Below are 24779 nucleotides of genomic sequence, written 5' to 3' on the forward strand. Positions count from 1 at the left end.
AATGGCTACTTTAAAACAGGCTTTAAGTGGGTAAGTGTCTTGTGGCTTCTAAAGCTTAGAAGGCCCAGTTGGCAAAGGGCAGCAAAACACAAAGCACTTTTACAAGAGGAGTAGAGTTCCTACTGCTCTGTGTTTGTTGCTCAGGGTGGATGTTGGCAGCAAAGCCAAGTTGTCGCTGAGCTCTTTGCTTCAGGCATTGGCCAGAACAGCATCATTCTGCCATGAGCTCTTAGAACACAGGCAAGCACAGCACGTTACTGCCTGGTGAGCTCAGAGGGACATTCAGAGCTCATCACTGGCCCTGCATAACCTCCTGTGCTGCACATTCCTCTGTGTCATCTCAGACGTTTTGCTGCAGGGAGAGAGGTGTGAGTTGTGTGCAGTGGGCTGAGAGTGTATGTGCAGGTGGTTCCTGTGCTGTACATCCATACTGACTTGTCCATATGCTTATCCTGCAAAGAAAAGCAGTGAATATTCTCTAGGATTATGTTGGAAGCTTTGACTATATTTTTTCTCTCCAGGTTAAACTTCTGAGTGCTGGTTGCGATGAGCATCTTCTATTTGCTGATGATTCTAAATCCAGATAAATGCTCAGATTTAAAAAGTGAGGCTTTTCAGTATACAGACTGCCTGATGGGAGGAAAAATGCAGAACAGAAGCAGGAAAAAGGGAGGGCAGGAAGAGGCATTATTTTAACTCTTCCTTTCTGTAGGCTCTTTTTTCTTAAAGGTGATTGCAGAGAATTTACACAGTAATTTTTATTTCGGGTAAACTTTTTTCTGTAGATTCTTCTGTAGGATGACAAGCACGTGGGAAATGTGTATTTTTAGTTACTACAATGTGAGCGCATTACTAGGGTTTGTGTACAGTTCTAGTTGATTTTTTTCAGGCAGATAAGGTTTATGTCTCTGATACTGTTTAGCTCCTTGAAAAGGAGCTAAAAGAACAACCAACTTGATGGGTTAAGAAGCTAAGGACTACACAGGGTGGATAGCAACATGTCTGTGGATATACACATCTTCTCATGCCAGCTTGACAGCTTGTCTCTGCCACAGTCATGAAAGGCCCGTTTTGTGCATGGGAAAGCAACTTGGTTTCGTAGAATCAGCTGGGTTGGAAGGGACCTCTGAGATCATCAAGTCCAACCCTTGATCCACTACCACCGTGGTTACTTGTTTGTGTCATCAAATGCAAACAAAGGGCTGTTCTACTGTGAACTGAAACTATTTTCCCCCACACTTGTTCTTCATTCTCACTATTCTCATTAAATTCATCTCTTCTGAGAATAAACCCATCGTGTTTGGTTTATGCTGCCCCATAACCTTTGCTGTTAAAGCACATAGTTGGTTATGTGGCAGAAACTTGTACAATGTGGCAGCTGAACAGAAACTCGCTGGCATTTGGATGAGGCTTTCAGGAAAGCTTGTGTCTCATTGTACCTTAAAGGTGTTAATAATCCCCTGTCACCACGTCTCCCTGTGGTGACTTCATGCAGGTCACAGTGTGTGATCAAATGTTAATACACAGATTATTATTATTAATGTTACAGAAGCTTGTAAGGCAGAGATGCTCCTCTGTATGCTGTCGCCTTCACGTGTAGCTACTATGCAGGAGAGCAAATCCTTTGGATTTGTAAAGCCTTTGAGACAGCATGGTTTGCTGAAAGGGAATGACCTTCTTCCTTACAGCTGAAAGAAGTAGAATTTCCAGGTGACTCATAACTGTATAGGGTGGAGATGCTCAAAGTGTAGGAGGAAATCACTTGACTGAAAGGTAGGGATTAATGAGGGAGGCAATTTGAAGAGTATAAAGGATGATACACTTGCTTTCCCAAGAGTGGAGAACTAATTGTCTGATGTAAATTATTCTTTTGCTTCACAGGTACATGTAAAGTGAATTTTCCTGACCCAAACAAGCTTCATTACTTTCAGCTAACTGTAACCCCAGGTAATTTTTTAAAGCATATTATTTTTCTTTCTGCGTGTTGGTGTTTAGGGAACTAATTCCAAGAGTTTGCTTGGACTCCAGTAAAGTGTCTACTCAAAGTGATTATTTTGTTAGTGGGATGGAGAAACTGGGCTGGATTTTGACAATCAGATTCCAATAAAAAGGCCATTAAAATTGAGAATGTTTAGGAAATATTCAAATCTTGTTTGCTTACTTTGATTGGAAGCTTTTTTTTTTGGCTCTCAGCCAGTTTCAAACCATCTTGTTTATTTGCTGAGAAAAATCTTGATCTGTGTCTGGGCAAGTTATTGTATTACAGCCCTGTTATGTACATGTGTAGTGTGTTCTACTAATTGCTTGATTCTGCAGTGGTGAAGAGATAGGTGACACATCACTGGTGCAAATGTTCAAATCTGTGCATGAGTGAAGATGCTTGATGAGTAGGGGTCTTAGTCTTTGAATATTCAAGTATGAGAAAGATCTTTTACTATTAATACAGGTATACTGTGAAGCTCCTTGCTGGCACGCTGGTCAATGGAAATGTTTTCAGAATTTATAATTTCCACCAAAGTTTCTTAATAGCCACCTGAAATTACAGAGTTTGCTCACAAAGCTGCCCATTGTAGAATAAAAAGTTGTGTTTTATGGATGAATTTGCATTTGGAAGATTATTTAAATTTCACGTGCACTTCTTGGTTATGTTTGAGACTGTGCAAGTGCTTAACTGAGGACATTGCCACATGCAGCACACTGAGCTGTTTGAGTTAGATGTGCTGGGATTGGTGTCTCCCTGCCAGCTGATCCTCCTAGATGCACGTTTTCTGTAGATGCTTATTGACAACAGCACTTGGGTGAGCTGTCAGTCATACAGATGTATTACCTGGAGAAACAGTGGTTTGCGCTTAACAGTGTGGTAGGAGCGTCTGCTAATCCCGGATTTTGAAGTCAGGGAGGCACTAGATGTCACTGTTGCTGCTTATTAGCCAAAATCGACTGGCCCTTCCTTGAACTAGAAAATCTTGGGTGGTCTTCGTTAACATGTCCATTCATGTGACTCTTTTTTGTGATGGAAAAGTGAGTGTAATTAAAAATAAATGCAAGTGCTATTCTAGCACTTTTAACCTCTCATTCTGTGAAGATGTGCTCATGTTTACTCAGTGGGTGTTAGTCTGCTTGCACTGAATGTCCTTCAGTTTATATGATGCTGCTTTATTATGTTTTGGAAATGAGTTGACTTTACAAGAGCATCATTGTGTGAGTTAGGGATGTCTTGAATATGAAGCAGTGGTAGCTTCTTCGTCCTGATTCCGAGATGTCTAAATCACAGTACTGGTTTTGTCTGTTCACTGCTGTGCAGCAAGGTGCTGCCGGCAGAGTGAGTGTGGTTTTTGTGCTGCAGGCAGAGTGAGTGTGGTTTTTGTGCTGCAGGCAGAGTGAGTGTGGTTTTTGTGCTGCAGGCAGAGTGAGTGTGGTTTTTGTGCTGGCCTCGTTGCTGAAATGATCTTGAAAACGAGATGATCTTAATTAACATTTTGTTACTCTAAATATAGCTGCACAGCTGAAGTCTCTGCAGTTGCAGTCTGACCCCAAGTAAACATCTATTTTCAGCTGTGCATAATTCAGGTATAGAATCTTGTGATCAGCTGCAGCTCAGCACAACTCTCTAAAGGCAGAACATAACACAGACCAAGAAAATCTTTGTAGTTTTCTGATTCCCTTCAAGACTGAGGTTTTCTTTACGGTGTGCTAAATCTTAGTTTCCTCTGGGATAGCAAAGAGGCAACTGAGTGGTTGTCAGAGAATTTTTACAGCTCAAGTGGGCTCGAGCCAACTATTCTTGTAGTGTCCAAACATTATTGCGTGAAACTTGACAGTCTGGAGGAAGAACCAGTTTTCCTTCTCCTACCTAGAACTGTCTCTTGCATTTGGAGCCGAGTTACTTCTAGAAATCCTGCTTGTGCATTTGGCTTTGCAAATCTCCCTGCAGCTTTTTTGTGGAGCAAGGGCTGAGCTCAGCCAGGGAATATCCAGCGCTGCCTTGCGGTTCGCCCTGTTAGGACTGATGAGGTGCATAAACAGGAGTAGGAGCCTGCACAGCAAAGGGCTTCAGGGGCTCACTTCTTAAGGCTCTCGGTTTAAGTTCTCTTATTTTCTAACATTAGAGCTTAAATTCTGCAGTGCACCATCAGTGGATATATAGTAGTGCCTGCTAGAAAATGGGTAAGCCTTAGATTTTACTGCCGCAGTGGACAAAACTCTGTGTTCCCAAGGCACACACTGCTGGCTTTCTGTGCTGTCTGAAACTTCTTTTTCCTTTTGTCATCTGAAACAATTGTTCTGTCATTGAAAAATGCCCTTGTGCCACACTTGCCTCTGTTCTTATTTTTCACCAGTACCACATTGGATTAAAATCTAGGGAAAATAAGGAGATATATGCTTGTAACACAGGCAGAGTCCTGCCTGCTGCACTGATATTTGGAGCACAAAATTGGAAGCTGAGACTAAAACACGGTAATGACCTGGAAAAAAGTAAAGGAGGTGAGTTTAGGTGGCTTACACATGAAGAACACTAGAAGAGTGTGTGTGGTTAATGCAATTTTCCTGCAGTTCCCAGGCAGCTGGAGCAGTCTAGGGTTAGTGTAGTTATTTTAGAGTCCCATTCTGGGGGGATTAATAAAGAGCCTGTTTTCTGGTTTGCATGCGGTAGAATGAGAAATGTCTGTGAGCATGGCTGAGCATTTCAATGCTGCTGGTTCAAGGAACAGCTATCCCAAGTGCATTCTTTGTGGCCTGTCCTAATTATCTTGCATTTTCTTTTAATGTGGTGAAATAATTTGGTTTAGTATCTTCCACAGCACTTTCAGGCATAAAAACACCTTACAAATGCAAACTAAGATTAGAGTCCGGTTGTTGGTAATGAAAATTGAGACTGAAATGTGTGGGATGCTTGCTCTGCTAGTGCAGCTTGAAGACAAAAATTTAAGCAGTAGGAGGAAGACTGGAACTCAGATATATTCCCTTTTAGCAAAAGACTCTCAGTGGCTAACTTCCTAAGTTATGTGCTAAAGCTGTTTTAGTTGATGATTTTATTTATAGCGCTTTCCCCATCGGTAACTCTACCAGAACTTCAGTTTTTCCCACCACTTCTCTCTGCCTAAAAAAGTTGAGAGTCTTTGTCCCAGTCTGAGAACTTATTTCCTTGCTTGAGATGCCACAAGATGACTTTATCATGAAAGCTTATCCTGTTAATGTAGTGCAAGATTTCTGGCTGAGTACCGAGGCCCTCCAAGGTATGAATTGTTGATACACAGTTGAGTGATTGGTAATGAGTAGCTTTATTGGTGCTTCAGTGAAAAGATCACATAAAGGGAGAATTGTAAAAGGAGGGAGGAGAGATGCCTTACTCTCCCAATTGGGTAAATATGTCCTTGCTTATTTTACAACGAGACCAGTAATGTGACCAGTATAATTTTTGGTTAGTGCTAGCATGGATTGATGTCCAGGTAAAACCAAAACAGAAAATGAGTTGTCAGGTAAGGCACTGATGAGTATTGAATTGTCTTTGAGGGAGACTTGATCTGAAAGGATGTAGAAGTGGCCTGCAGCATGAGGCACATACAACATGTAAGGTGCTCCAGCTCTTCCAGAGATTTCTCAGCCTTACAGAGAACACAGGAAAACAAATACAAGAAAGCTGAGTTAATAGATGAGGTATCTCTTAGAGCCTGTGGAGGTGTAAATATAGAGTTTTGAAAGTACTTGACCTCACCTAAAATATGTTTTTAATGAAAACGGGTGTTCTTTCACCATCTGGTCCTGCTGCTTCTATTCTGCTGACACCAATTACATCCTGCACGTGGACACGGGGAGTTTCTCCTGTGACTGGGTGGTATTGGAGCTATCCTGAGCTCAGTCTGCATGGTGGAGAAGGGCAGAGAAAATGAAAACCAACTGTTCAGCTTTTTTCCCCACCCCGTGTGTCTCTTGAGCAGTGTCAGGCTGATCTTGTTGTCTGTGCTCGGAGCCAAGGACGTACCTTGCTGTTCTGCACTCTGCAGTGGCTGTGGGCCCGGTGTTTCCAGTGTGCAGACCCATGTGGAGCGTGGCTTTGCTCTTGCTGCTTGACTGGCAGGAATCTGACAGTCTTTTGGCCAGCTCTCCTCCCTCGGAGCTGTTCTTGGATGTTTCTTTTGGACAACTGAGGATTCATTAAACCGGAGTATTTACTTTGACATAAGGCACATGTGGATACATCCCTCAACAGGCATCTATTCCATTTTAGCAGGGGTGCAATGTGAAGACCTGCAGCACACTTTGCTCCAGGCCCACAAGATCAAGGAACTAGTGAAATTAAGCCAAGGAAAATAACTTTTGTACTAGGAAATAGTTAGAATTCCTGACGGTTAAAATGCTATTACAGTGCTATTATAATGTGCTAGATAGTGGATAAAACGCAGTTAGCTGTGTTCTGTAGGATAAATGGTGGTGTTTGAGCTCCTAGGGGATATTAACTCACCTTTCACTTCTCATTCTTCAGTAATGGCTTTCTTTACTGATTTTTATCTCAGTATATTTGAAAACAAAAGATACGTAGAATCACAGAATCAGCCAGCTTGGAAAGGACCTCCGAGATCATCAAGTCCAACCCTTGATCCACAACCACCACATGCTTTTATCTTGCTTTTTTTCCTGTAAAAATCAGTGCATGTCCATTGATTTTCTGGTAAAGCATAATGTACCTGAGAAGGCTGATCAATAAATCCACCACACTTCAAAATTGAATTGGAGTGGAAATGGAGAATGGATTTGAAAGGCGTGTGTTCTGGACAGGTTATTCCAGGGAGATTTGCAGAGGCTGAGGGCTGCAGCTCAACGTGGAGGCAGCTGCCAGCAGTGCTGGGTGGGGTGGAGAAGCCAACCATCTTCTTTTTCCATACTCTCAACCTGTCCCAGAGGCTCTGGGGAGAAGCTGGGCCATGATGGACTTCAGGCACAGTCTTTTGGAGGGGCACACTGGACATAATGTGCAAGTTGGGGGTGATCTCTGGCAGCATCAGCTTTTGCTGGCTCACCCCTCTCCAGCTGAGGGTTTGCCTTATTGAACAGGGTGATGTCCTCTCCTTTTCTGTTGGTCAGCTGCTAAAAGATGGCAAAGAGCAGGAGGGTAGGAACTGCCTGCTCTCCTGTGATTATAGCAGTGTGGAGGCTACAGGCTGAAACCAGAGCATGTGGTTGTGGTGCATGGGTTGGTAGGAGAAGACAAAAGACCTGTGTAGGAATGGGGGAGGCAGCAAGTCCAGGAGACAGCATCCGAAAAGAGGATTTTGACCTACGGTAGAGAAGCTAGTTTGTTGTAGTTTGGAACAAGCTAGATAGATTAAAAAGCGTTTCCTTGTTTTCTGGAAACTGTGGATTGCTTCACAGAACATTCCTTTGCAATGTTGGTTTAAAAAATATAATTCATACATAACCAGCCCTCCTGGCCTTCAGGCCTGCACTGTGGCTGGGCCATGTGATACAGAGAGCGAGAGTACTCAAGATGGTTTGAGCCTGAGCATTCCTGACGTGTCCCAGACCCCCAGAGCTGGATGTGGGCTTGGTACCTGTTTCCCTTTTTTAATGAAAAGTAGTGGCGATGCCAGGCAGACATTTCAGATCACTTTGCAAGCATTTCAGCTTCGAAGCACAGCCATCTCAAGAGTTGCAGGCTGACTGTTACCCGATTATATTATTTCTGGTTCAATGTAACTAGATATTTTAAGATGTCATATTATAAAATGTAGCCATTTTAATAATTCAGTATTGAGTCTGAGGTTGACAGAGAGGCAGACATATTTTCCTAGCTGATGTATCATCCTAAGATAATTACAATAAAAGAACCTGCTTGCTCTTTTATTGTAGTGCACTGAAACATGCTCTTGCACACATTATTCATACAACTCACGATACATCATTGCTAGCATAAGTTTGGGAAGATGTGCAAAGTCCTGGAGCAGGATTTAGCACGCACTAGCAAGTGAAGTATTTCTCCAGCTCATTCCAAGGGTTGGTAAGGTGGTGCTGTGTGCCACATGGCAGGATTTTTTTCATACAGATATGAGAAGCTCAATCCAAAGTTCCTCTAACTTGGTATCACCTGTTACTCTGCTCAGGATAGTGGATTTTTATGGGACTGTTGACACGGACTTCAAATTTCTGCTGTAAAAATGTTGGGAGTGGAGGAAAACACTGCTCACGTGCTGTTTAAATTAGGTGGCAGCTAGTGGTGTGGTGTAACTAGGCTAAGTGTTTGATAACCCTGTGCCATTATTTTAATTTTTGTAGTTTTTTCTTATTTAACTATTTTCCTTGTTTTTCCTTTTCTAGATGAGGGCTATTACCAAGGTGGAAAGTTTCAGTTTGAAACTGAAGTTCCTGATGCCTACAATATGGTGGTGAGTATTTGAATAGTATTTGAATTCAACCATTAGTTGAATGATTGTCATTTTAGATTTTCTTTCCAGGTGATAGGACTTCAGAGGGAACTTGGCATTGAGACAGAAAGGATCTTGTGTCTGTTACTAAAGTACTGTGGGTTTATAGAAAAATCTTTGTTGCCTGGAGGTCATCTGAACTCCTGCTCAAATTTAGACTAGTGTTTAAAGTTGGGTTTGGTGGTTCAAGGCCTGGGCCAGTTGACATTTCAAAATCTCCTAGGATGGAGGTCTAAATCTCACTGCTTCTCTGGGCCTCTGTTCCAGTGCTTAATTACCTCTGTTGTGATTTTTTTTTTTTTTTCCCCTATATCAGGTCAGAATTTTTCTTTTTGTCTATGGGCCTCTTTTATCATTGTGCACCTCTAAGAGCCTGACTCAGTCTCCTCTTTACTCTCCTATCAGGTAGTTGCAGACAGCAGTAGAGTCCCTTCAGCCTTCTCTTCTCCAGGCTGAACAAATCCCTGTCCTTGACTCCTTGCCCTGTGTGTGTTAATCCCTTCTGGGACCATACAGTGAGGATGTGGAATGCACAGATACAGTGACAAGTGGCACCTCCAACAGTTTTACTGGTTGTCTCCCAGGCTGTTAAATATCTTTAAAAAAATAACAGTTCAATGGTTATTAAACAAACAGCTTTTCAGGGGACCAGGAAATAATTGTGATATCTTCTTGTAGGTAAATGGAAAGCTCCAGACAGCTTGGCCTTTTCAAGTCTGAGACTCTCGATATTTCATGATCGTACTTTACTAAAATTGCAGAACCTTGCAAGGGAGGAGAGATGCAATTACAATAAAAATAACTTCAGTCATTGTTTTCAGAGTTTAGCTATCAAAAGAACAAGATTGTCCCCAAAAATGGAAAACAATTAAGGCACATCTCCGATTCTCAGGAATTACAGCTGCTGTTATGTATCCTGATAGCTTGATACATAAGGAAACTAGACTCATTTGAGCAACTGAGTTGCAATATTTGCAAGTTAGGTATATGAATTTCAGGAGGAAGGAAGTGTCATTTTCTTTTAGTTTGAATGCTTTTGATAATTTTGTAATTTTTTCCCCCCATCCTTCTGCTTTGTTTCCTTACTTTTGGTGTTGATAGTTCAGACTCCTTTTGCTTTCAGAGAGGCTGAAGAATGTATAGACAAGGATCCTAGGGAAATGTTTCTGGGAAGACCTTTGGTTCATGTTCAGCTGCACCAGGCCTGAATTCAGCATTATGTGTATGTAAGAGTTGCAGTCACAGCATTGTTTGTGTAAAAGTATGAAGGAGGTGCAGTGGTCTGGAAGGTAATAACTTGAGTTCCCAGACTGAGCTTGGAGAACAGTGCATTAACACTGCTAGTAGAGTGGAAAGGTTATGTTTCTGAAAGCATAGTTGGCATTGGTTGGCATTCCAGAAGATGCCTTCAAGTTCCTGATACTCCTTTATAATCTGTGGATTAATGGGATGTATCTTATATAAAGTTCATGCTTGCAGAGGACTATAGCATTTCTGAAACAGCTTTGAATTTTCCCTTTGATTATTTTGATAGTTTTTTTTCTCCTTTTGTAGTAGTATTGGTCAAGAATTATCTGCTCAAGCTGTTTTGTTTTCAAAGTGTTTAGGATCATGTCTGTCTTTATTGATACACTTCTGCTAGTACATGTAAGTGCTTTAGGTAGTGTGTGCAGTGGGATGATTTTGGTTGTGGGATGTTTTAAGTCCCCCTTACCCTCACCAAAGACTTTCAGACTATGATACAGGCCACCCTTAGTAGCTTGTGTGTGATTATGCTCATATAATAAACACAAAGGTGGTCATTTAAGGTTCACTGCATCCTTGTTCTTACTTGAATAAGTCATGTCATGGCCAACATGGCCTTCATATAAAGGGGGAAACCTTCTCAGGTTCTCTGCTCTCTAATTTTTTCGTCATCTTCAATAATAACAGTTTAACCCCTGTGGTAATTTTGGGCCCAGGGGAACACACACAATATATACTAGTTTTATTTTCTTTAATTACTGTATTTCGGTTGTTCACCTGAAAAACACTGCTTCAGAAAAGTATTTGCTATATATAACTGGAGAGCTGAATCTTAATTTTGATCTGACTGTTTTGATTCTTAAATTCCAGAATTAAAAAGTCTCTGGTTTGTTATGGTTTCCTGCTCAGTACTGGCAGAAAAATCTACAGCAACTGTTAATTAGATATTTTACAATTCTAGCACCTCTCATCCAGTACAAAAGAATGCTTTGGGACTAGCTGGTGCTCAGAGAAAATATTCCAAATAACACAGATTCCAAATTTCTCTTAGGAACCACATCCTTTCTCTAGGGAAAAGATTGTGAATTGAAGAACTGGAGTTACAGGACAGATACCTCTAAGTACACGTGTCCTTTTTAGAGTGCCAAATTATAAGGATCTGAAACTGCTAATTAAGTTCATTCATCGATTAGCAGTTTATAATCAGTCTGCCATTTGGGGAGAACAGTGGAAGGGAGAGATTATTTATTACCTTCATTTTTCAAGAAATGAGACAAACTTAAACGGAAGCTTGCTCTGCAAAGCTTCCACCAAAACTGAAGTTGGAATATGCAGAATTCTCAAACACTTGCAAAGCTTTCTTGTACCTTCAGCATGTGTTCATGGATATGTTGAAGTGGCCTGAGGATGGATGGGAAAGGCAGACAGTTTCCACTGCCAAAACTAAAGAGAGATCCCAAAACATTGGGCTGCTTGGAAATGGAGGAGGGAACAGATACAGTCACTGCTGTGCCCCCTATTTGAGATTGGATCTATCTGTGCAGCTTTTGGTGTCTGAGGTAAAGGGAGAGTTTGAGCAGTGAAATAAATGGATTTTGTGAGCTTTGTTGTGCAAAGTGTCACACGTAGGACCTGGAGATGGTTGGAGGTGTTGAAGTGAAACATCATCATGAGGAAATCTTGTGGGGATTTGTTGGGCTAAGGAGGAGAATTGGAACAAGCTCGAAGGAGAAGTTTTGTCTGAAGATGTATTTTATGACAGTGCTCCACATTGTCCTGTCTGTCTAACAGGGGAAAAGGAGAAGGAAGAGAGAAAACCTTTGTCTTACTGTCAAAAGTGGGTTTTTCTAATTTTCAGCAATGCAAAACGCTTTGAAAGGATAAAGGAATTCTTTTGTTTTCATGATACAAAAAATGAGGCACCAGTTAATTCACTCTGACTGTGAGGATTTGGGGATTTCATTCTTTTTTTTTTTTTTAAAGAGTTTCTATAAAGCTTTTTTCCTACTCATCAATACATTCCCTATTTGAAGGTAGATATGGTAGAAACTTACTCTTTTATCTTGATCTACTGGCATGGAATAAATACTGCTGCTTTCCTTTGCTTGAGAACTAGACATAATCTTTCAAAACAATGTGAAGGTGTAGCTAATAAAAAGTTGTGCTGTTAGAAAACTTCTAAAACCAGCATTTGTTTTGAAGGGAAAGAGTTTGAGACTGTTTTCAGTCAAAATCTGTTACAACTTGTGGATGTGTTGTGGTGATGGGTGTTTCTTCTTTTAGAAGATATTTTTTGGATGTGTTTTTGGTGTCTCAGTGCCATGTGTATTTTCTTACCTCTTTTTCCAAGGAGTCTTAATTAAAAAAATATTTAATTAAAAAGATAATTGGAAAATTGAGAACAAAATGGTGACACAAAACACATCATGCTGCAAATATAACTGTTTGGCTGTTTTGTCTCTTGACTGAAGACTTTATGGGAAACAGTGGAGGAAAATAGCTCCACATCTATAATATGTGATTTAATTGAAATTATGCAAGGTGCTGGTCTGTGCTGATGTACTCCAGTGCACTTCCTATAAGGAATAATCTGCCTGATGGAAAGCTGCAAATCCTAATGGGGAAAGCATGGATGGAACAACGTGCTGTTGCTAAGCTACTGAAATTTTTATGACCCACTCTTTATTTACTTCACAAAACTAGAGCAAATGAGACTGTATTTTAAGAATCTGTGTTTCAAAACCCACTATGAAATTCACAAATTTGGTGATCTTGCCTGAAAATAAGTTTGATAGCTTTTTGTTTTAGTGTCTTAAATTCGAATATGACCAACTGTGAACAGGAAGGTCTGTGTTCCAAAGAAGTTGTTCTTTTGATGTAGTTATCATCATTGCATTCTCTGCTGGTTTAACAAACCCCTGACCTGGATATGCCATCCAGGAAAACACTTTGTAGTTTCTTGGTTTAAATTTTTGTCTTACTGGTTGAGTGTTAAGAATGTTGAGTGTTAGGAATGACTTAGAATGTTTTCTTTCTGCTGACGGAGTTAGGAGAAGAGAGTAAATTTTCTTGGCTTTCTTTAAAGCTATGTTTTTCTGAGGAAAAGCCTAATACCAGCCTAGCTTTTGTAAAGAGTTGAGAGAAGCTGAAAGGGGAGAGAAATCTAGTTTGACTCCTGTGGGTTATGTATCAGTGCCTTTAACATCCAGACTTTGGCTGTGAGTATCAAATGTATTTGCCTTTCTCAGTTGTGTGAGTTGTAACAGTGATATGGTTTTATTTTAAGGGATAACATGGTAATTTGTTTTCTCTCCTGGCAGCCTCCAAAGGTAAAGTGTTTGACAAGAATCTGGCATCCCAACATTACAGAGACGGGAGAAATCTGCCTAAGGTAGCACCAGCATCTGGTTTGGGTTTTTTTTAACCTTGGAGGTTTATCTGCTTGATAAAATATTGTATGGAATTGTTATGATGGTATTGTTTTCCACAGATTCTGCAAATCAGTGGCATGTATAGGAATATAGGAATCTACTGAAGGAATCATTCTTGCTGTGCATTAGGGCCCTTGTAGAGCCAGGTTCAGACTTAATGCTTTGTTTTACTTGGGGTAAAAATGTAAACTCCAATCTAAACAAAATTTTGGGTTTTTTTTTTCTCCCTTATAGCTGAATATCCTCAGGCCCTGATGGGACTTGAGGCTTTACTGTTTAATGCCTGAGTGTATGAAGTGCTTGAAAACCCTTCATATTTCACAAATGTTCCTTAAACTTTGACAGTAGCTCGTCTATACTTGTAATTTGATTATTTTAACATTTAATGTCCGCTAAGACGACACATGTACCGGTTATAACAAAGAAGATTTGGGGTCAAGATAAGTCTGAAAGCTTTACTTTACCAAAATGAGAGGCTTCTGTTGCTGGGTAGTTTTCCTTGATAGTAGATGTTTCCTCTCAAAGATCAGTTTCTGAAACTTTGATTTCAGTGTTTCGTCACCAGTACCTGATGGTGAAACTGGCCAGGAGCCAACCATAAACAGAAGTGAGAAACATAACTGTCATTTTTCAAGTTAGTGGCACATAAAAGAAAATGTAGATGAAGCAGATGCAATGACAATGTGAGATTGAAAGCTGTTCTGAAGATCCAGAATGGTTGTTGACATGTGTAGCAAATTAACACTTAAAAAAAGAAAAGCTGTATTTTTCCTGTAGATTTAAAATCATTTTAGTGCTGTGTTCAAGGTCCTGGTGAAAATGAAGTTTTCAGAGGGCAATCTCTCACACTTTTTAGGCAGGTCAGGCTCGTCAACCTTAAAAGAACTTAGATGCTTTGAGTCAGGTAGTGCAAGTAAGGGAACAAACAAGTGTGGAACCAGAAATACTGGGCACCAAACAATAGCTAAAGTTAAGTTCCAGTACAAAATCTTCTGAGGTTAAGTAAAGCATCACATCCACATAATCCCAGAATGGTTTGGGTTGGAAAGGACCTTAAAGCCCATCTCGTTCCAACCCCCTGCCATGTGTAGGGACATCTTCCACTATCCCAGGTTGCTCCAAGCCCTGTCCAGCCTGGCCTTGGACACTTCCAGAGATGAGGCAGCCACAACTTCTCTGAACACATTCTTCTGGATATTTCACTGTTTCCTGCCTTTAAATGGTTCTAATTATGAGAGCTGAATGCAGTGTTGGAACACTGTAGTTCTAATGAAGTGAAACGATTTTTTCAGCATCTGCACTGAAACGTCAGCTTTATTTGATTGTTAGGTACCTTAACATATCAAACCATTTAGATGGAAAAACTAAAATAACTTAGATTGATTTATGCCTGTTATAATGGAGAATGCATTCTATATATAGTACCTGCAATCACAGGAGTCTTTACATTAAAATAGCTTCAGTTATTTTTAAAAGCAGGAAAAAAAATCTTCATCAGTGTTTTTCCCAACTGCCTTTTGCTGAACATACATCATGGTGTAAGTATGTGTTGCTTTGATAATCATCCCTGGATTAAAACATACCAAATGGTTAAGATTGGGGTCAAGTGTAATAGTTTTGGGTAGGAAAAGTGTTGCTTCTCTGTGCTTTATGGATTGCAGTTACTCTGGACCATATTATTACTAGATCATATTAATTAGGTCTGGACCACGCTTGTGGATATTACCTCCACTGCACATGTGGATAAAAAAAGGTCAAGGTTTCTCCGGGACTGATCTCTCCATTATAGGAATTTTTAGTCAAAGCTATAAGTCAAGTCATGTCAGCTGGAGTTTCAGAAGGTTTTAAACTTACTGGAATAATGCAGTTTCCAGGTCAGTAGATGTTTTTGCAAGATCTCTTTAGGGTGCTCTGTATTTAACACGAAAAAATTCTTCAAAGCCTTCTTCCATGCAGGAATTACAAAATGAGAAATAGTTGATGGAGTGAAAGCTGAGCAGCTGACTGGTCATATCAATGACAGTTTTTGTTACCATAGCTTCAAAATGGGGATTTTGCAGTCTTCCCACAGGAACCCAAATGTAAGGATTTGAAATCATATTCTGAGAGGTCTCCGTAGATACAAACCCCAGATGGTGAGGTGTGGTTATCAGTACCAGTCCCCCATGACTGAGGACACACTGTTCTTTTCTTAGGTCCTTCTACAGCTGAAGACAAAGCAAACTAGATGATCTTTAAGGTTCCTTCCAACCCAAACTATTCTATGATTCAAATGTTTTATTGTTCTTCCCTGTTCCCGGTAAAGTCCCCCCCTGACAAACTCACCCTCCTGTCAGCCCAGCTCCCCTGTGGCAACAGGATCCACGGATGGCAGGTCTTTGAACAGGAGCTACATGCAGATGCTTGTTCATCCAGCAGACTAATTCATGTTTTTTGTGTGTTTCTGCTCATTTAGGTGTTCATTCTGTGTGTGTGATGCTGAGAGAGCCTCTCACTATTCAGACCTGCTTGGCTGGCTCTTATATCTGGGTCATCCCTGTGGAGAGCACGGGATGCAGCTTCTCTAGTCACCAGGTTGTGGGAAAAGGTTCTGATTAGGGGCTTAATGAGCATTGCCAATCTGTAGGAAGAAAAAGGATGCTGCTCTATAAATTAATTATATCAGCAAATGAGGAATGAATATTAAGCCGAGGGACACTTACCTGTCTTCACTGCTTTCCTGCCAGAGCTCTAGGAGAGGTATGAGTGTCTCCTCAAGTCCTGGCTGCAGGTGTTCCCCACTGGAGAGAGAGCTCTGAGGCCTTGGGAAGCTGCAGAGCTGTTAATGAGGCTTAACTGATATGCTCAGGCACTCTGAGCTCTGTCAGTGAATATCTTTATGATTTTTTTGTGTGTGTTAGCCTACTCCTCACTTTTAAGCTCCCAGTGAGTTATATGAAGAGGTAAAGGGGAGTACTGCAGCACAATTTTATAGGGAACTTTTGTTCCCTTTGTTTCGCTTTCACTTTTTTTATATGAACAAAAATTTCAGCCACAAGATGTTATTTTTAGTGTTCTTGAAATAAGTTTTGAGCTGCACTGGTGGTAATGGCATATTTTACCTTTTTAAAGGCACAGAAATGAGATTAGCAGCATGGTTAGGATGGAATGGTCTTGTCCGGTGTGATCATCCTGTCCTTAGCCTCTCTAGGAGGACAAGGAGTCACTGGACAAAGAGTATATTTCCTTGGATTAAAAACTCTGTGCATTCAATAAAAACTACCTGGATAGCCTCTATGGTCTAGTGGTCTGCTGTGATTTTTAAATTACTTAATACATGTCACCCTGAAAATTGGTAAAACCTAATGGTTTAAGACTAATGAGTTTCACTTTAACCCTGTCATTTCAGTAGCAGAAGCTGCTGCTGGTGGTGAATTTTGTGCTTTGACACTTTGCTGTGTTGAGATTTCAGTTTTATATTGCTTCTTACAAAGGAAGGTATAATTGTGGAATCCAGACTTTCTCATTCATATTATTACTTTTGTGAGCAAGACTTCAGCTTATTTCTCCATTGTTCTCTGGTCTCCAGTAGTTTTCCTTCTCATAACTGCTGAGGTTTGGACTGGAAAGGTCCAGAAATACCTGAAGAGCTGAACACACCTCTATAATTTCAACTTTTAAATAGGTCAGCAGCTTCACTGGACTTAGTATGCAGCATAATATGTTGGTCATATAAATTTCCATGCTGGATATCTGCATATAGGGAAGTCTGTATCTTATTTTATGTATTCATATGTGTTTGTACTAGAATTCAAGAGCACGTGTTACAGTTAATAAGGAATTTTTTCCTCCTGAGCAGACAGACTAAAACTATTTCACTTTCCTATCCCTGCCTCTAGGAAGCTAAAGTCCTCTCACAGAAGAGAGGATGATAATCCTCTTTTTGCTAATTAGATATCCCTTTTCTGGATTGGATTGTGCTAGTTTTGGTGAGAGATGCATTGTTCTGCAAGTTTGTCTCTCCACCAAAGATTAACATGTTCTAAAATGTGTCTGTGTGCTCAGTGGATAAAAAAAATGTTCAACGTAGAGACTGTCACAAGGATTTCTGTCACACTTATTCTACTCGAGGAAAATTTATTCAGGTGTTTTGACAAAGGTTTTGCTCAGGTCAGGAGTTCTGTTATGACACTGTGTGGAATGTAATTTTAGGAAGCCATGCCAGCTCCTGTGGTTTGAAATTCCACTATATCTAGTGAAAGAAGTAGATCTTCTTTTGCAATTACTTCCTAAGTTCCTAATGTTTTCTGAGAAGATTTCTGACAAAGTTTAACTAGAAGTTGCATTGTATAATATGTGTGTCTTTTTTTTTTTCCCCAGTTTATTGAGAGAACATTCAATCGATGGCACTGGCTGGGCTCCAACTAGAACATTAAAGGTACTATTTCATTTTAGATGCATCCATCGAACTAGATATAGTTTAAAAATCCTTTTATGGACTTGGAAAGAGACAGATAATGTGGTTTGTTCTGGAAACAGCTGAGATTTTTGTCTTTTAACAAGTGCTGGTGGCAATACTAGAACAAGTACAGTACTGACTGATCAAGGAAACGTTTGCTAGTTTTAGTGTAGTTGCACAAATCCTGCTGTGACTGATAAAAGGGTTTGTAGCTTGGTGGGACTGCAGATAACCCTGAGACCCCGTGGTTGGTAAGGGGGTCTGCTGTTTTTTTACCCAGGCAGCAGTTGCCAAGAGCAAGAGCATGATGTGAGCAAGACCAGCAGTAATGTCTGGTAATTTCCATTGATATTCCTGACAAATCAGCGCAGAGCACTGAGCTGTAATCTTCCTGTTGCTGGAATTGTGCTGTTTATGGACAGTATGACCACACGGTCCAGTTACTTGTCAGTGCATTAAAGATTGTGGTGGGTGTGAGTTCACTACAGAGCACAGAATGACATGGAATGGGGAGTGACCGACAGCAAACGAGAGCCATGAGCTGGGACCCAGGTTACTTTTGTCTCTTTATGTGCCAGTTGCCCCCACTAATCCAGCCTTCCTGAATCCTTTGTTTCCAACACCCTGGATGGGACTTTGAGCAGCCTGGTTTAGTGGAAGGTGTCTCTGCCCATGGCAGCAGGGTGGGGCTAGATGAGCTTTAAGGTCCCATTGAACCCAGACCTCTATGAACATTTGGAAACCGTGGCTTGGAGCATCTGGGAGCACCTGCTTGTCTCCATAATACTGTGTGAGTTTGCACAGTAGCACTGTGGATGGCATCCATTCTTGGCCAGTGATGGACTTGCAAATTAGTATTTCATATTCCTCTCATCAGTAATATGAAGGCAGACTGATTTTCTGGAGGAATAGTACCCAAATTTCTCCGATAAACACTCTGAACCACTGCTAAGATATTGAATTTGAGAATGGGCATGTGCTGTACTTCTGCAACAAAAATTCCCAGGAATTACTAATGCAGCCATTTCCATGGTTAGTAGAACCATTCCAATTAGATAACACACATCAAAAGCCACGTGCACAAACCAGCTCTGCTTTATGCTGCTGCATGCATGGAGCTTGTGTGCTTAAACCTTTAGAAGGCTGAAGTTTCACGCTGTCTCATCTTCTGAATCCTTGTGGTGGCAGCAGAGCTCTTACACGAAAAATCCTTCAAAATAAACTGCTGTGACCTTTTTGATAATTGGCTTCAGTATCAAATGGGTAGAAACTTGAAGAAACTTTCTGAAATAAAAGCAAAAATCTGCTAAATAATCTGTAAAAATTATCTGATAAAATGTATTTTAACTGTGTAGAGAATTCTTAATTGTTACCTGGCTATGAGTTAGCAATAGGAGCTTATTTACCTTTCAGTCTCCATTCTGTTATGTCCTGCATCATTTTATTGTATACTTTCCTCTTTAAAACAGGTAATTCTTATGAATTAAGGCTGAAGCTGAAGACTGCTGCAGTTATTTGGAGCCTCTGCTCAGTGTCTGAACTTGCTTTTCTCCTGCTTTTAGGTTTGATGATCGAAATGGAAGTTTTCCAGACAGAAAGCAAATAGTGGCTTTAATTCCATTCTGTTCTCAGATTTTATGTCACTGGAAACACCAGTTTTTAAATATCTCATATGAATTAACACAGTTGCTGTTACACTGATACCCTGCTTCTTCCCCTTCTGTAATCCTAATTTCACACTCAAAAGTGCTTTAGTAGCTTCTGTTATTCCTCAACATTCACTTCTTTGTGTCCTATTTGCCATGACTATGACCTGCCTAGTTAAGATACTCCTTAGTATTCTCCAGCTTTCTCCTAAATGCTCCTTTTCACTTTGCTGTAAAAATATCTGGAGTGATTGATTTTAAAAACTGAAGAAGTGGATCTGTGTATTGTGATTGAAGAATTGGTTCTAAAAGTCAAACTGTTCCTTCTGCAATGACCTCTAACCAGCTACAGCTGGAAATAGGTCCATAAATAAGTGGCTGTTGCTGCTGTCAGGAGACACAGAAGCAGGAATGGGAAGTGTCAAGGTGGTCTTAGACTATAGATCTGCAGACAACTTTTCATACCCACCTACAGGAAAGCGCTGTTTTTTTCAGGAATTTGTCTCCCATAACTTCAGATACAAGGTCAATAGGTATCTGTCTGTGTTATTAGATTATCTAATCTAAAAGGAATTAACTCATTTTCAATAAACTGTTGCTGTTTGGAGTTTATCCTTAAGAGGCTTGCTTATTTAATTAGTGTTTAGTACTAATGGGAAAATTTTGCCCTCTTTGTTGCAGTAGTTCTGCTCTTGTCTTCAGGCAGTAAAATTACTTTATCTGAAATCATGCAAATGCCAAACTAATCTCTTGGAGAAATAAATCAGAGGGTTGTGACTTAACTTTTCCAGTTAACTTTACCTCCATGTTTAAGCATCAACCTGAACAGTTTTGAAAGTACAAAACTTTGATCTATCATCTTAAGGAAAATAGGTGGTCTGCTGTCAAAACCATATGTAATCAGTGCAGAGGAGTATTTTGAACAGTCAATAACTGTCACTGTCTTCAGGATGAAGGGAAAAAAGAAAACCTGTATGTTCTGTGTCATTCACGTTAATTCTTGTTGCTCGTTTTTTCTCAGTGTTATGGTGCCATTGTACAGCTATTGATTTATTCAAGTTCTGTTTTGGAATGGGTCTCTTTGTCTTTCTTCTCCACGTCTAAGAATTGAATAAGCCCCAGACAAAAAAACTTCAGATCTACTATTTTGTGAAGAGAAGATGTAAGCCACTAAAGACAATCTTCTGTGTAGATCTGACATTCTGTTTTCTCTTAAAATAAGCTTCAGGAAATTTTTCTGCAGGGTTCTATTGTGTTGTATTTTGATTTATAAATTGGCTTTATCAGTTTTCTAAGTGATTTATTTCTTTCCCCTCTGTACCTGCCCAGGCTGGTGAAAACACACAGCTCAATGTCTTGTCGTAGCCTTTGCTTCATAAAACATTTGCAGAAGTTTTCATTTTCTCTCTTTTATATCTTTCTCTCTTTAGTATCTTCTGGTAAAGCCAAATCTTTGGTTTAGGTATAGTAGCTGTTACTGCTGGCATGTGAGTCAGGAGAGCAAGGCAGTACCTTAGATAAACTGTGGTTGTTTTCCCCAAATTGTTGATTTCTGAATATACAGTTTGTGTCAACTTTAATCAGTTGAGTAGACTGGTCTCCTGAGGGCATGGCTTTAGTGTTCCTAATCACTGCAGTGTAGTTCATTAGGGAGCTATCACAGAATTCCCCAGGGAACAATTTATACAAGACTATCTGCCTACCCTGAAGTACCCTCGAGGACAAATGTCAAGGAGGGAGTGACAAAAGTGAGGGATTTTACAGGAGTGCTCCTGCATACTTGGCAATTCACAGCTGGCTTGGTCTGGGAGAGGAACAGACTGGAATTGTTCCTGTTTTCTTCCCTCTCATATATTTAAGCACAGAAGAAGTCGTTTTCCAGCCTTTCTCCTTTTTTTGTGTTTGCTAACTGGAGCAGTTCATGCCATTTAAGTTCCCCCGAGCCCTCTGTAAGCTGCTGCTGTGCTTGGGTGGGAAGCATGGGCTAGGATGGCAGGCACATGAGAATTGAGATGCCCTTTGTGGGTGACTTATTCCAGGTGGAAATAATGTTTTTCCTCCTACAGGAATTCTCTGAGATGGGAGAGGAAGCACAAAAGAGAAAATTTTATTTGGGAGAAGACTGTTTCGGAGGGAAGAAGTTTTTTCGCAAGCTAAAAAGTACCTACATCTCTGGAAAGAAAACTTCTTTTTTTTTTTTTTTTTTTTTTTTGAATCCCAGGATCAGTGATGAATTTTGTATGCTTTAGGGGTTGCAGAGAGGTGGTTACTCCGTGGGGGGAAATTCCAGATGTTTGAGGAGGAGAAGCATGACAGAGCTTGGGGAAGGTGGGGCTTGGTGGGATGAAGAGTGCTTGGCTTTCTAGGCTGCAGTGAAGGGAGGAAGAAGCTGGGCTTGTTTTCGAGACATGATGGAAGAGGGTGAATGGAAGAGGAGAATCACCTGGAGCTGGTGCATAGGCAGACAGGATAGCAGAGAGCTGCTCCAGGACGCTTGTTTTATTGGAGTTGTTGCTTCAGTTTATAAAGCAAACAAAAAAAATTTACTTCAGACATCTTGTAGAAATGACTGCTGCTCCTTTCGTTCATCTGAGTGGCTTAAATTGTTTGTTTATAAAAAGTGGTTTAGCAACGAGCTTTGATTTAATCAATCTATTAGATCCAAAATGCTCCTTGGATCTCTAAAGGAGTTTCTTTAATTGGAAGTTCATTAGCTGCTTTTGTCTGGCTTTCTCTCTGCTTAAATTAATGTATTAAATATAGTTTGCTTGTTAAAGGAAAATCTTAATTTGCAATTTACATGTCTGCTTTCTCTTGAAAAGAAGTGCTGTGGTTGTGTTTTTGAAACCCTTGTTTGTGTCATGGTTTCAGTGGCATTGCTTTTGTGAAGTGGTTGTGAGAACTGTCACTTGGGAAGGGCTGGTGACTAACTGAATTAGGACCTCCTGCAAATGCAAAGCTTTGAGACTCTCTGGCCTCAGGAGAGGCGACTTCAAAAGCTGTATTGAGGATTTTGATTCATTGCTTTTGAACTTTAAACACTGCTGCAGTGGCAGGTCTTTTTCTCCTCATTTGGCATGCTGTAAATAAATCTGTGGGCAGGGGTTTGATGTAACTTTTCACTGAAGTGCGACACAAAAATACTCCAGAACGAAAAGGGACCATTATAAAGGGTTATTTACAATTGTCTGATCTTCTGACTTGCTTATGTTGACTTCCCTGCTCTCAACCTCAGACTGGTGATATTGCCATGGAGCAGAGTGTGTTTTCCTCTATTCCCTCTTCCACTTGCTGTGGATTTAGCCAGGTAGTGCTCTGCTTGGGAATCCTGGTTATTTAGCTCAAGTATCGTACTTAAATCCTCTGAACTAACAAAGTAGATGTTAATTAAACTCACTTGCGTTCCCAAGATCTGCTGTTGACTCCCAAAAGCATCTAACCAACCCCATGGGTGTCATGGGTGCTTATGCAAAGCCTCTGGGACACTGGACAGGGAATAGGGACCAGGCCTGCCTGGGCACAGCTGGAACTGGAGCCAGGTAGAGCAGCTCAGGCAATTCAGCAGCTTTTGCCTGCAGGGTCCAGCCTGGGCAGACCTGGGTGCTTCGGTCCAAAAAGCACAGGAGTTTCTCAGCTGTGCTCTGAAGTGACCCCTCAGCAGTGGGTGCACTTGTACTCTCACTTGGATGTCAAGCACAGAGAAGAAAGTTGATAAAAAGCAGCTTTGTAAAGGAAAAAGCCTTGTCAGGTAGAGATGTCTGATGCTCCTCTTACAGGGGAGTTCTCATTGAGGTGCAGCAGCATCGAGGTGTGCACTATTAGCATTTTAAGTTGCCATCTGTCCTGCTCCTGCCTGTGGAGATAACCTTTAAAAGTTCTTGTACTACGCCCAACTTTCAGTTTTCAGAGTATTTAAGCAGAAGTTTGGTAAATGTTTGAAACTAAGGCTGATGCTTTATTACACTGAAAGAAAGTTTTTGAACTGTTAGATCTGACAGGATCTTTGGTGGCTCATACATCCTTTAGTTCCATCGGAAAATGCATTCAAAGGCCGGTGCTTATCTGCATGCAGCAGGCAGCTCTGGAGTCAGTAATGCAAGGGCATTCTTTCTGCAATGCAACAGTGTCAAGTTTCTCAAATACAAAGTATTTGTTTCGCTCTTGTTCCATCTCATTTCCCTATCTCAATATCCTAGATTTAAACCCAAGCTAGCCACAAACTCATTACAAAAAGTGTTGCCCTCTGGTAGGAATTTAGCATTATTTTTTTATGGAGCCATGCAAGGATATAAAATGAATCCAGCAAGTCATAAAAGTTGAATAGGTGGAAGCATCAAAAATTATATTAAGAATTTCACACATAAGTTATTCAGTAGTAATAATAATAATAATCCCATTATGCGTTTTGGTGTCTAGAATGACAGTGAAAATGTACAGCATTCTGACAACTTATGACCTTACAAAGTTTTGCTGGTTTTTTTTCTTTTTGTGTTTGTCATTTTTTTTAATGAAACTCTATGCAAAGCCAGTCTGAATGAGTCAAGCATCCCAAAGCCCTAAAATCAGGGCTCAGCAAGTAAGAATTTGGGAGCAATTTATTATGTAATGGGAAAACAATTTGGTATCACATTTCTGTTACCACCACCACTGCCTCCCTGGGGGGCAGTAAAGCCTCTGAGGGCAGCAGTGGAAGGGGCTCCCTGTAATTCAGTGTCTGGGTCATTCCTTTCATGCAGTTTGTGTCTGTGCTGCCATTGAAGGTCATGAGCACCTTTAAAAGTTGCTGGTTTTGCCACACACGTCAAGATGCTGAAACTGGAAACACAATATCAGCTGTGCTGGGCAGATTCACGTTTTTAAAGCAAATAAACTGAGTAAGGTTATTTGTGCAAGATCAAAGGGAAATTGGATCGTGAGAGGCTGTTTTCCACATAATGCTGACATCATGTCTTTTTCATTAGGACATAATTGCATGGTGTCCTTAAGGGATATGGATTTCTGTGATCCACCACTCAGCAGAGGGCCCAGAACAGGAAACAAGCTGAAATGCACTCAATTATTGAAGTTCTTTGCTGTGAATAGGGAGTTTTAACTTTGAGGCTTTATCTTTATTGTAAAAGGCATATTTTAGCCATGAAATTATTGATGTGCAGCCTCTGTCCCACGGGTGGAAACGAGGCAGTGTGGTTTTCATGGACAGGCAGTCCAGTGCTCACAGGCTGTCACGAGATCAGCCCTGGTCTTTAACTGAAGTGTCTGGTAGGTGTGAGCTCTGGTGCCCAGAATGCAGTGGAATTTTGCAGTAGGGAGCTTGGTTATGTTACTGCTGAAAGAAATAATCTTTTCTGTAGGTAGGAAAGTGTAACCTCTGAGTTGGTGATAGATGATTCTTTTAGGTGTATTTCTGTAATATTTGGATGTTGTGTGTTTTCTTCCTCTTTGAAGGTTGTCAGTGGACTCTGAGGTCAATGCTAACAGAACCCCAAAATAAGCTGCTTGGTGACACTATTTGGAGGCAGGTTCCCCTGAAACCTCCTGTTTGCAGAAACTGCAAACCCTCTCTATTCAGTGTGTTTAAATAGGTACTTAAAGGTAATAG

The 24779-nt window shown here is 40.6% G+C and overlaps 1 protein-coding gene across 3 annotated transcripts in view; it reads left to right on the forward strand.

Moving 5' to 3' along the window:
- UBE2F (ubiquitin conjugating enzyme E2 F (putative)) overlaps positions 1–24779 on the forward strand; it is a 66739-nt gene that overhangs the window by 11936 nt on the left and 30024 nt on the right. For all 3 annotated transcript variants that reach the window (XR_004358027.1, XM_032693240.1, XM_032693241.1), the window contains 4 exons: positions 1882–1947; positions 8314–8381; positions 12986–13056; positions 17456–17513. Coding sequence is in view for 2 of the 3 variants with exons in the window: in XM_032693240.1 (XP_032549131.1) it covers positions 1882–1947; positions 8314–8381; positions 12986–13056; positions 17456–17513 (263 nt within the window). In the remaining variant the exon portion in view is untranslated. The remainder of the gene's footprint in view (positions 1–1881; positions 1948–8313; positions 8382–12985; positions 13057–17455; positions 17514–24779) is intronic.

This window comes from Chiroxiphia lanceolata, chromosome 7 (assembly GCF_009829145.1).
Source record: "Chiroxiphia lanceolata isolate bChiLan1 chromosome 7, bChiLan1.pri, whole genome shotgun sequence".
Taxonomy (NCBI): Eukaryota; Metazoa; Chordata; class Aves; order Passeriformes; family Pipridae; genus Chiroxiphia; species Chiroxiphia lanceolata.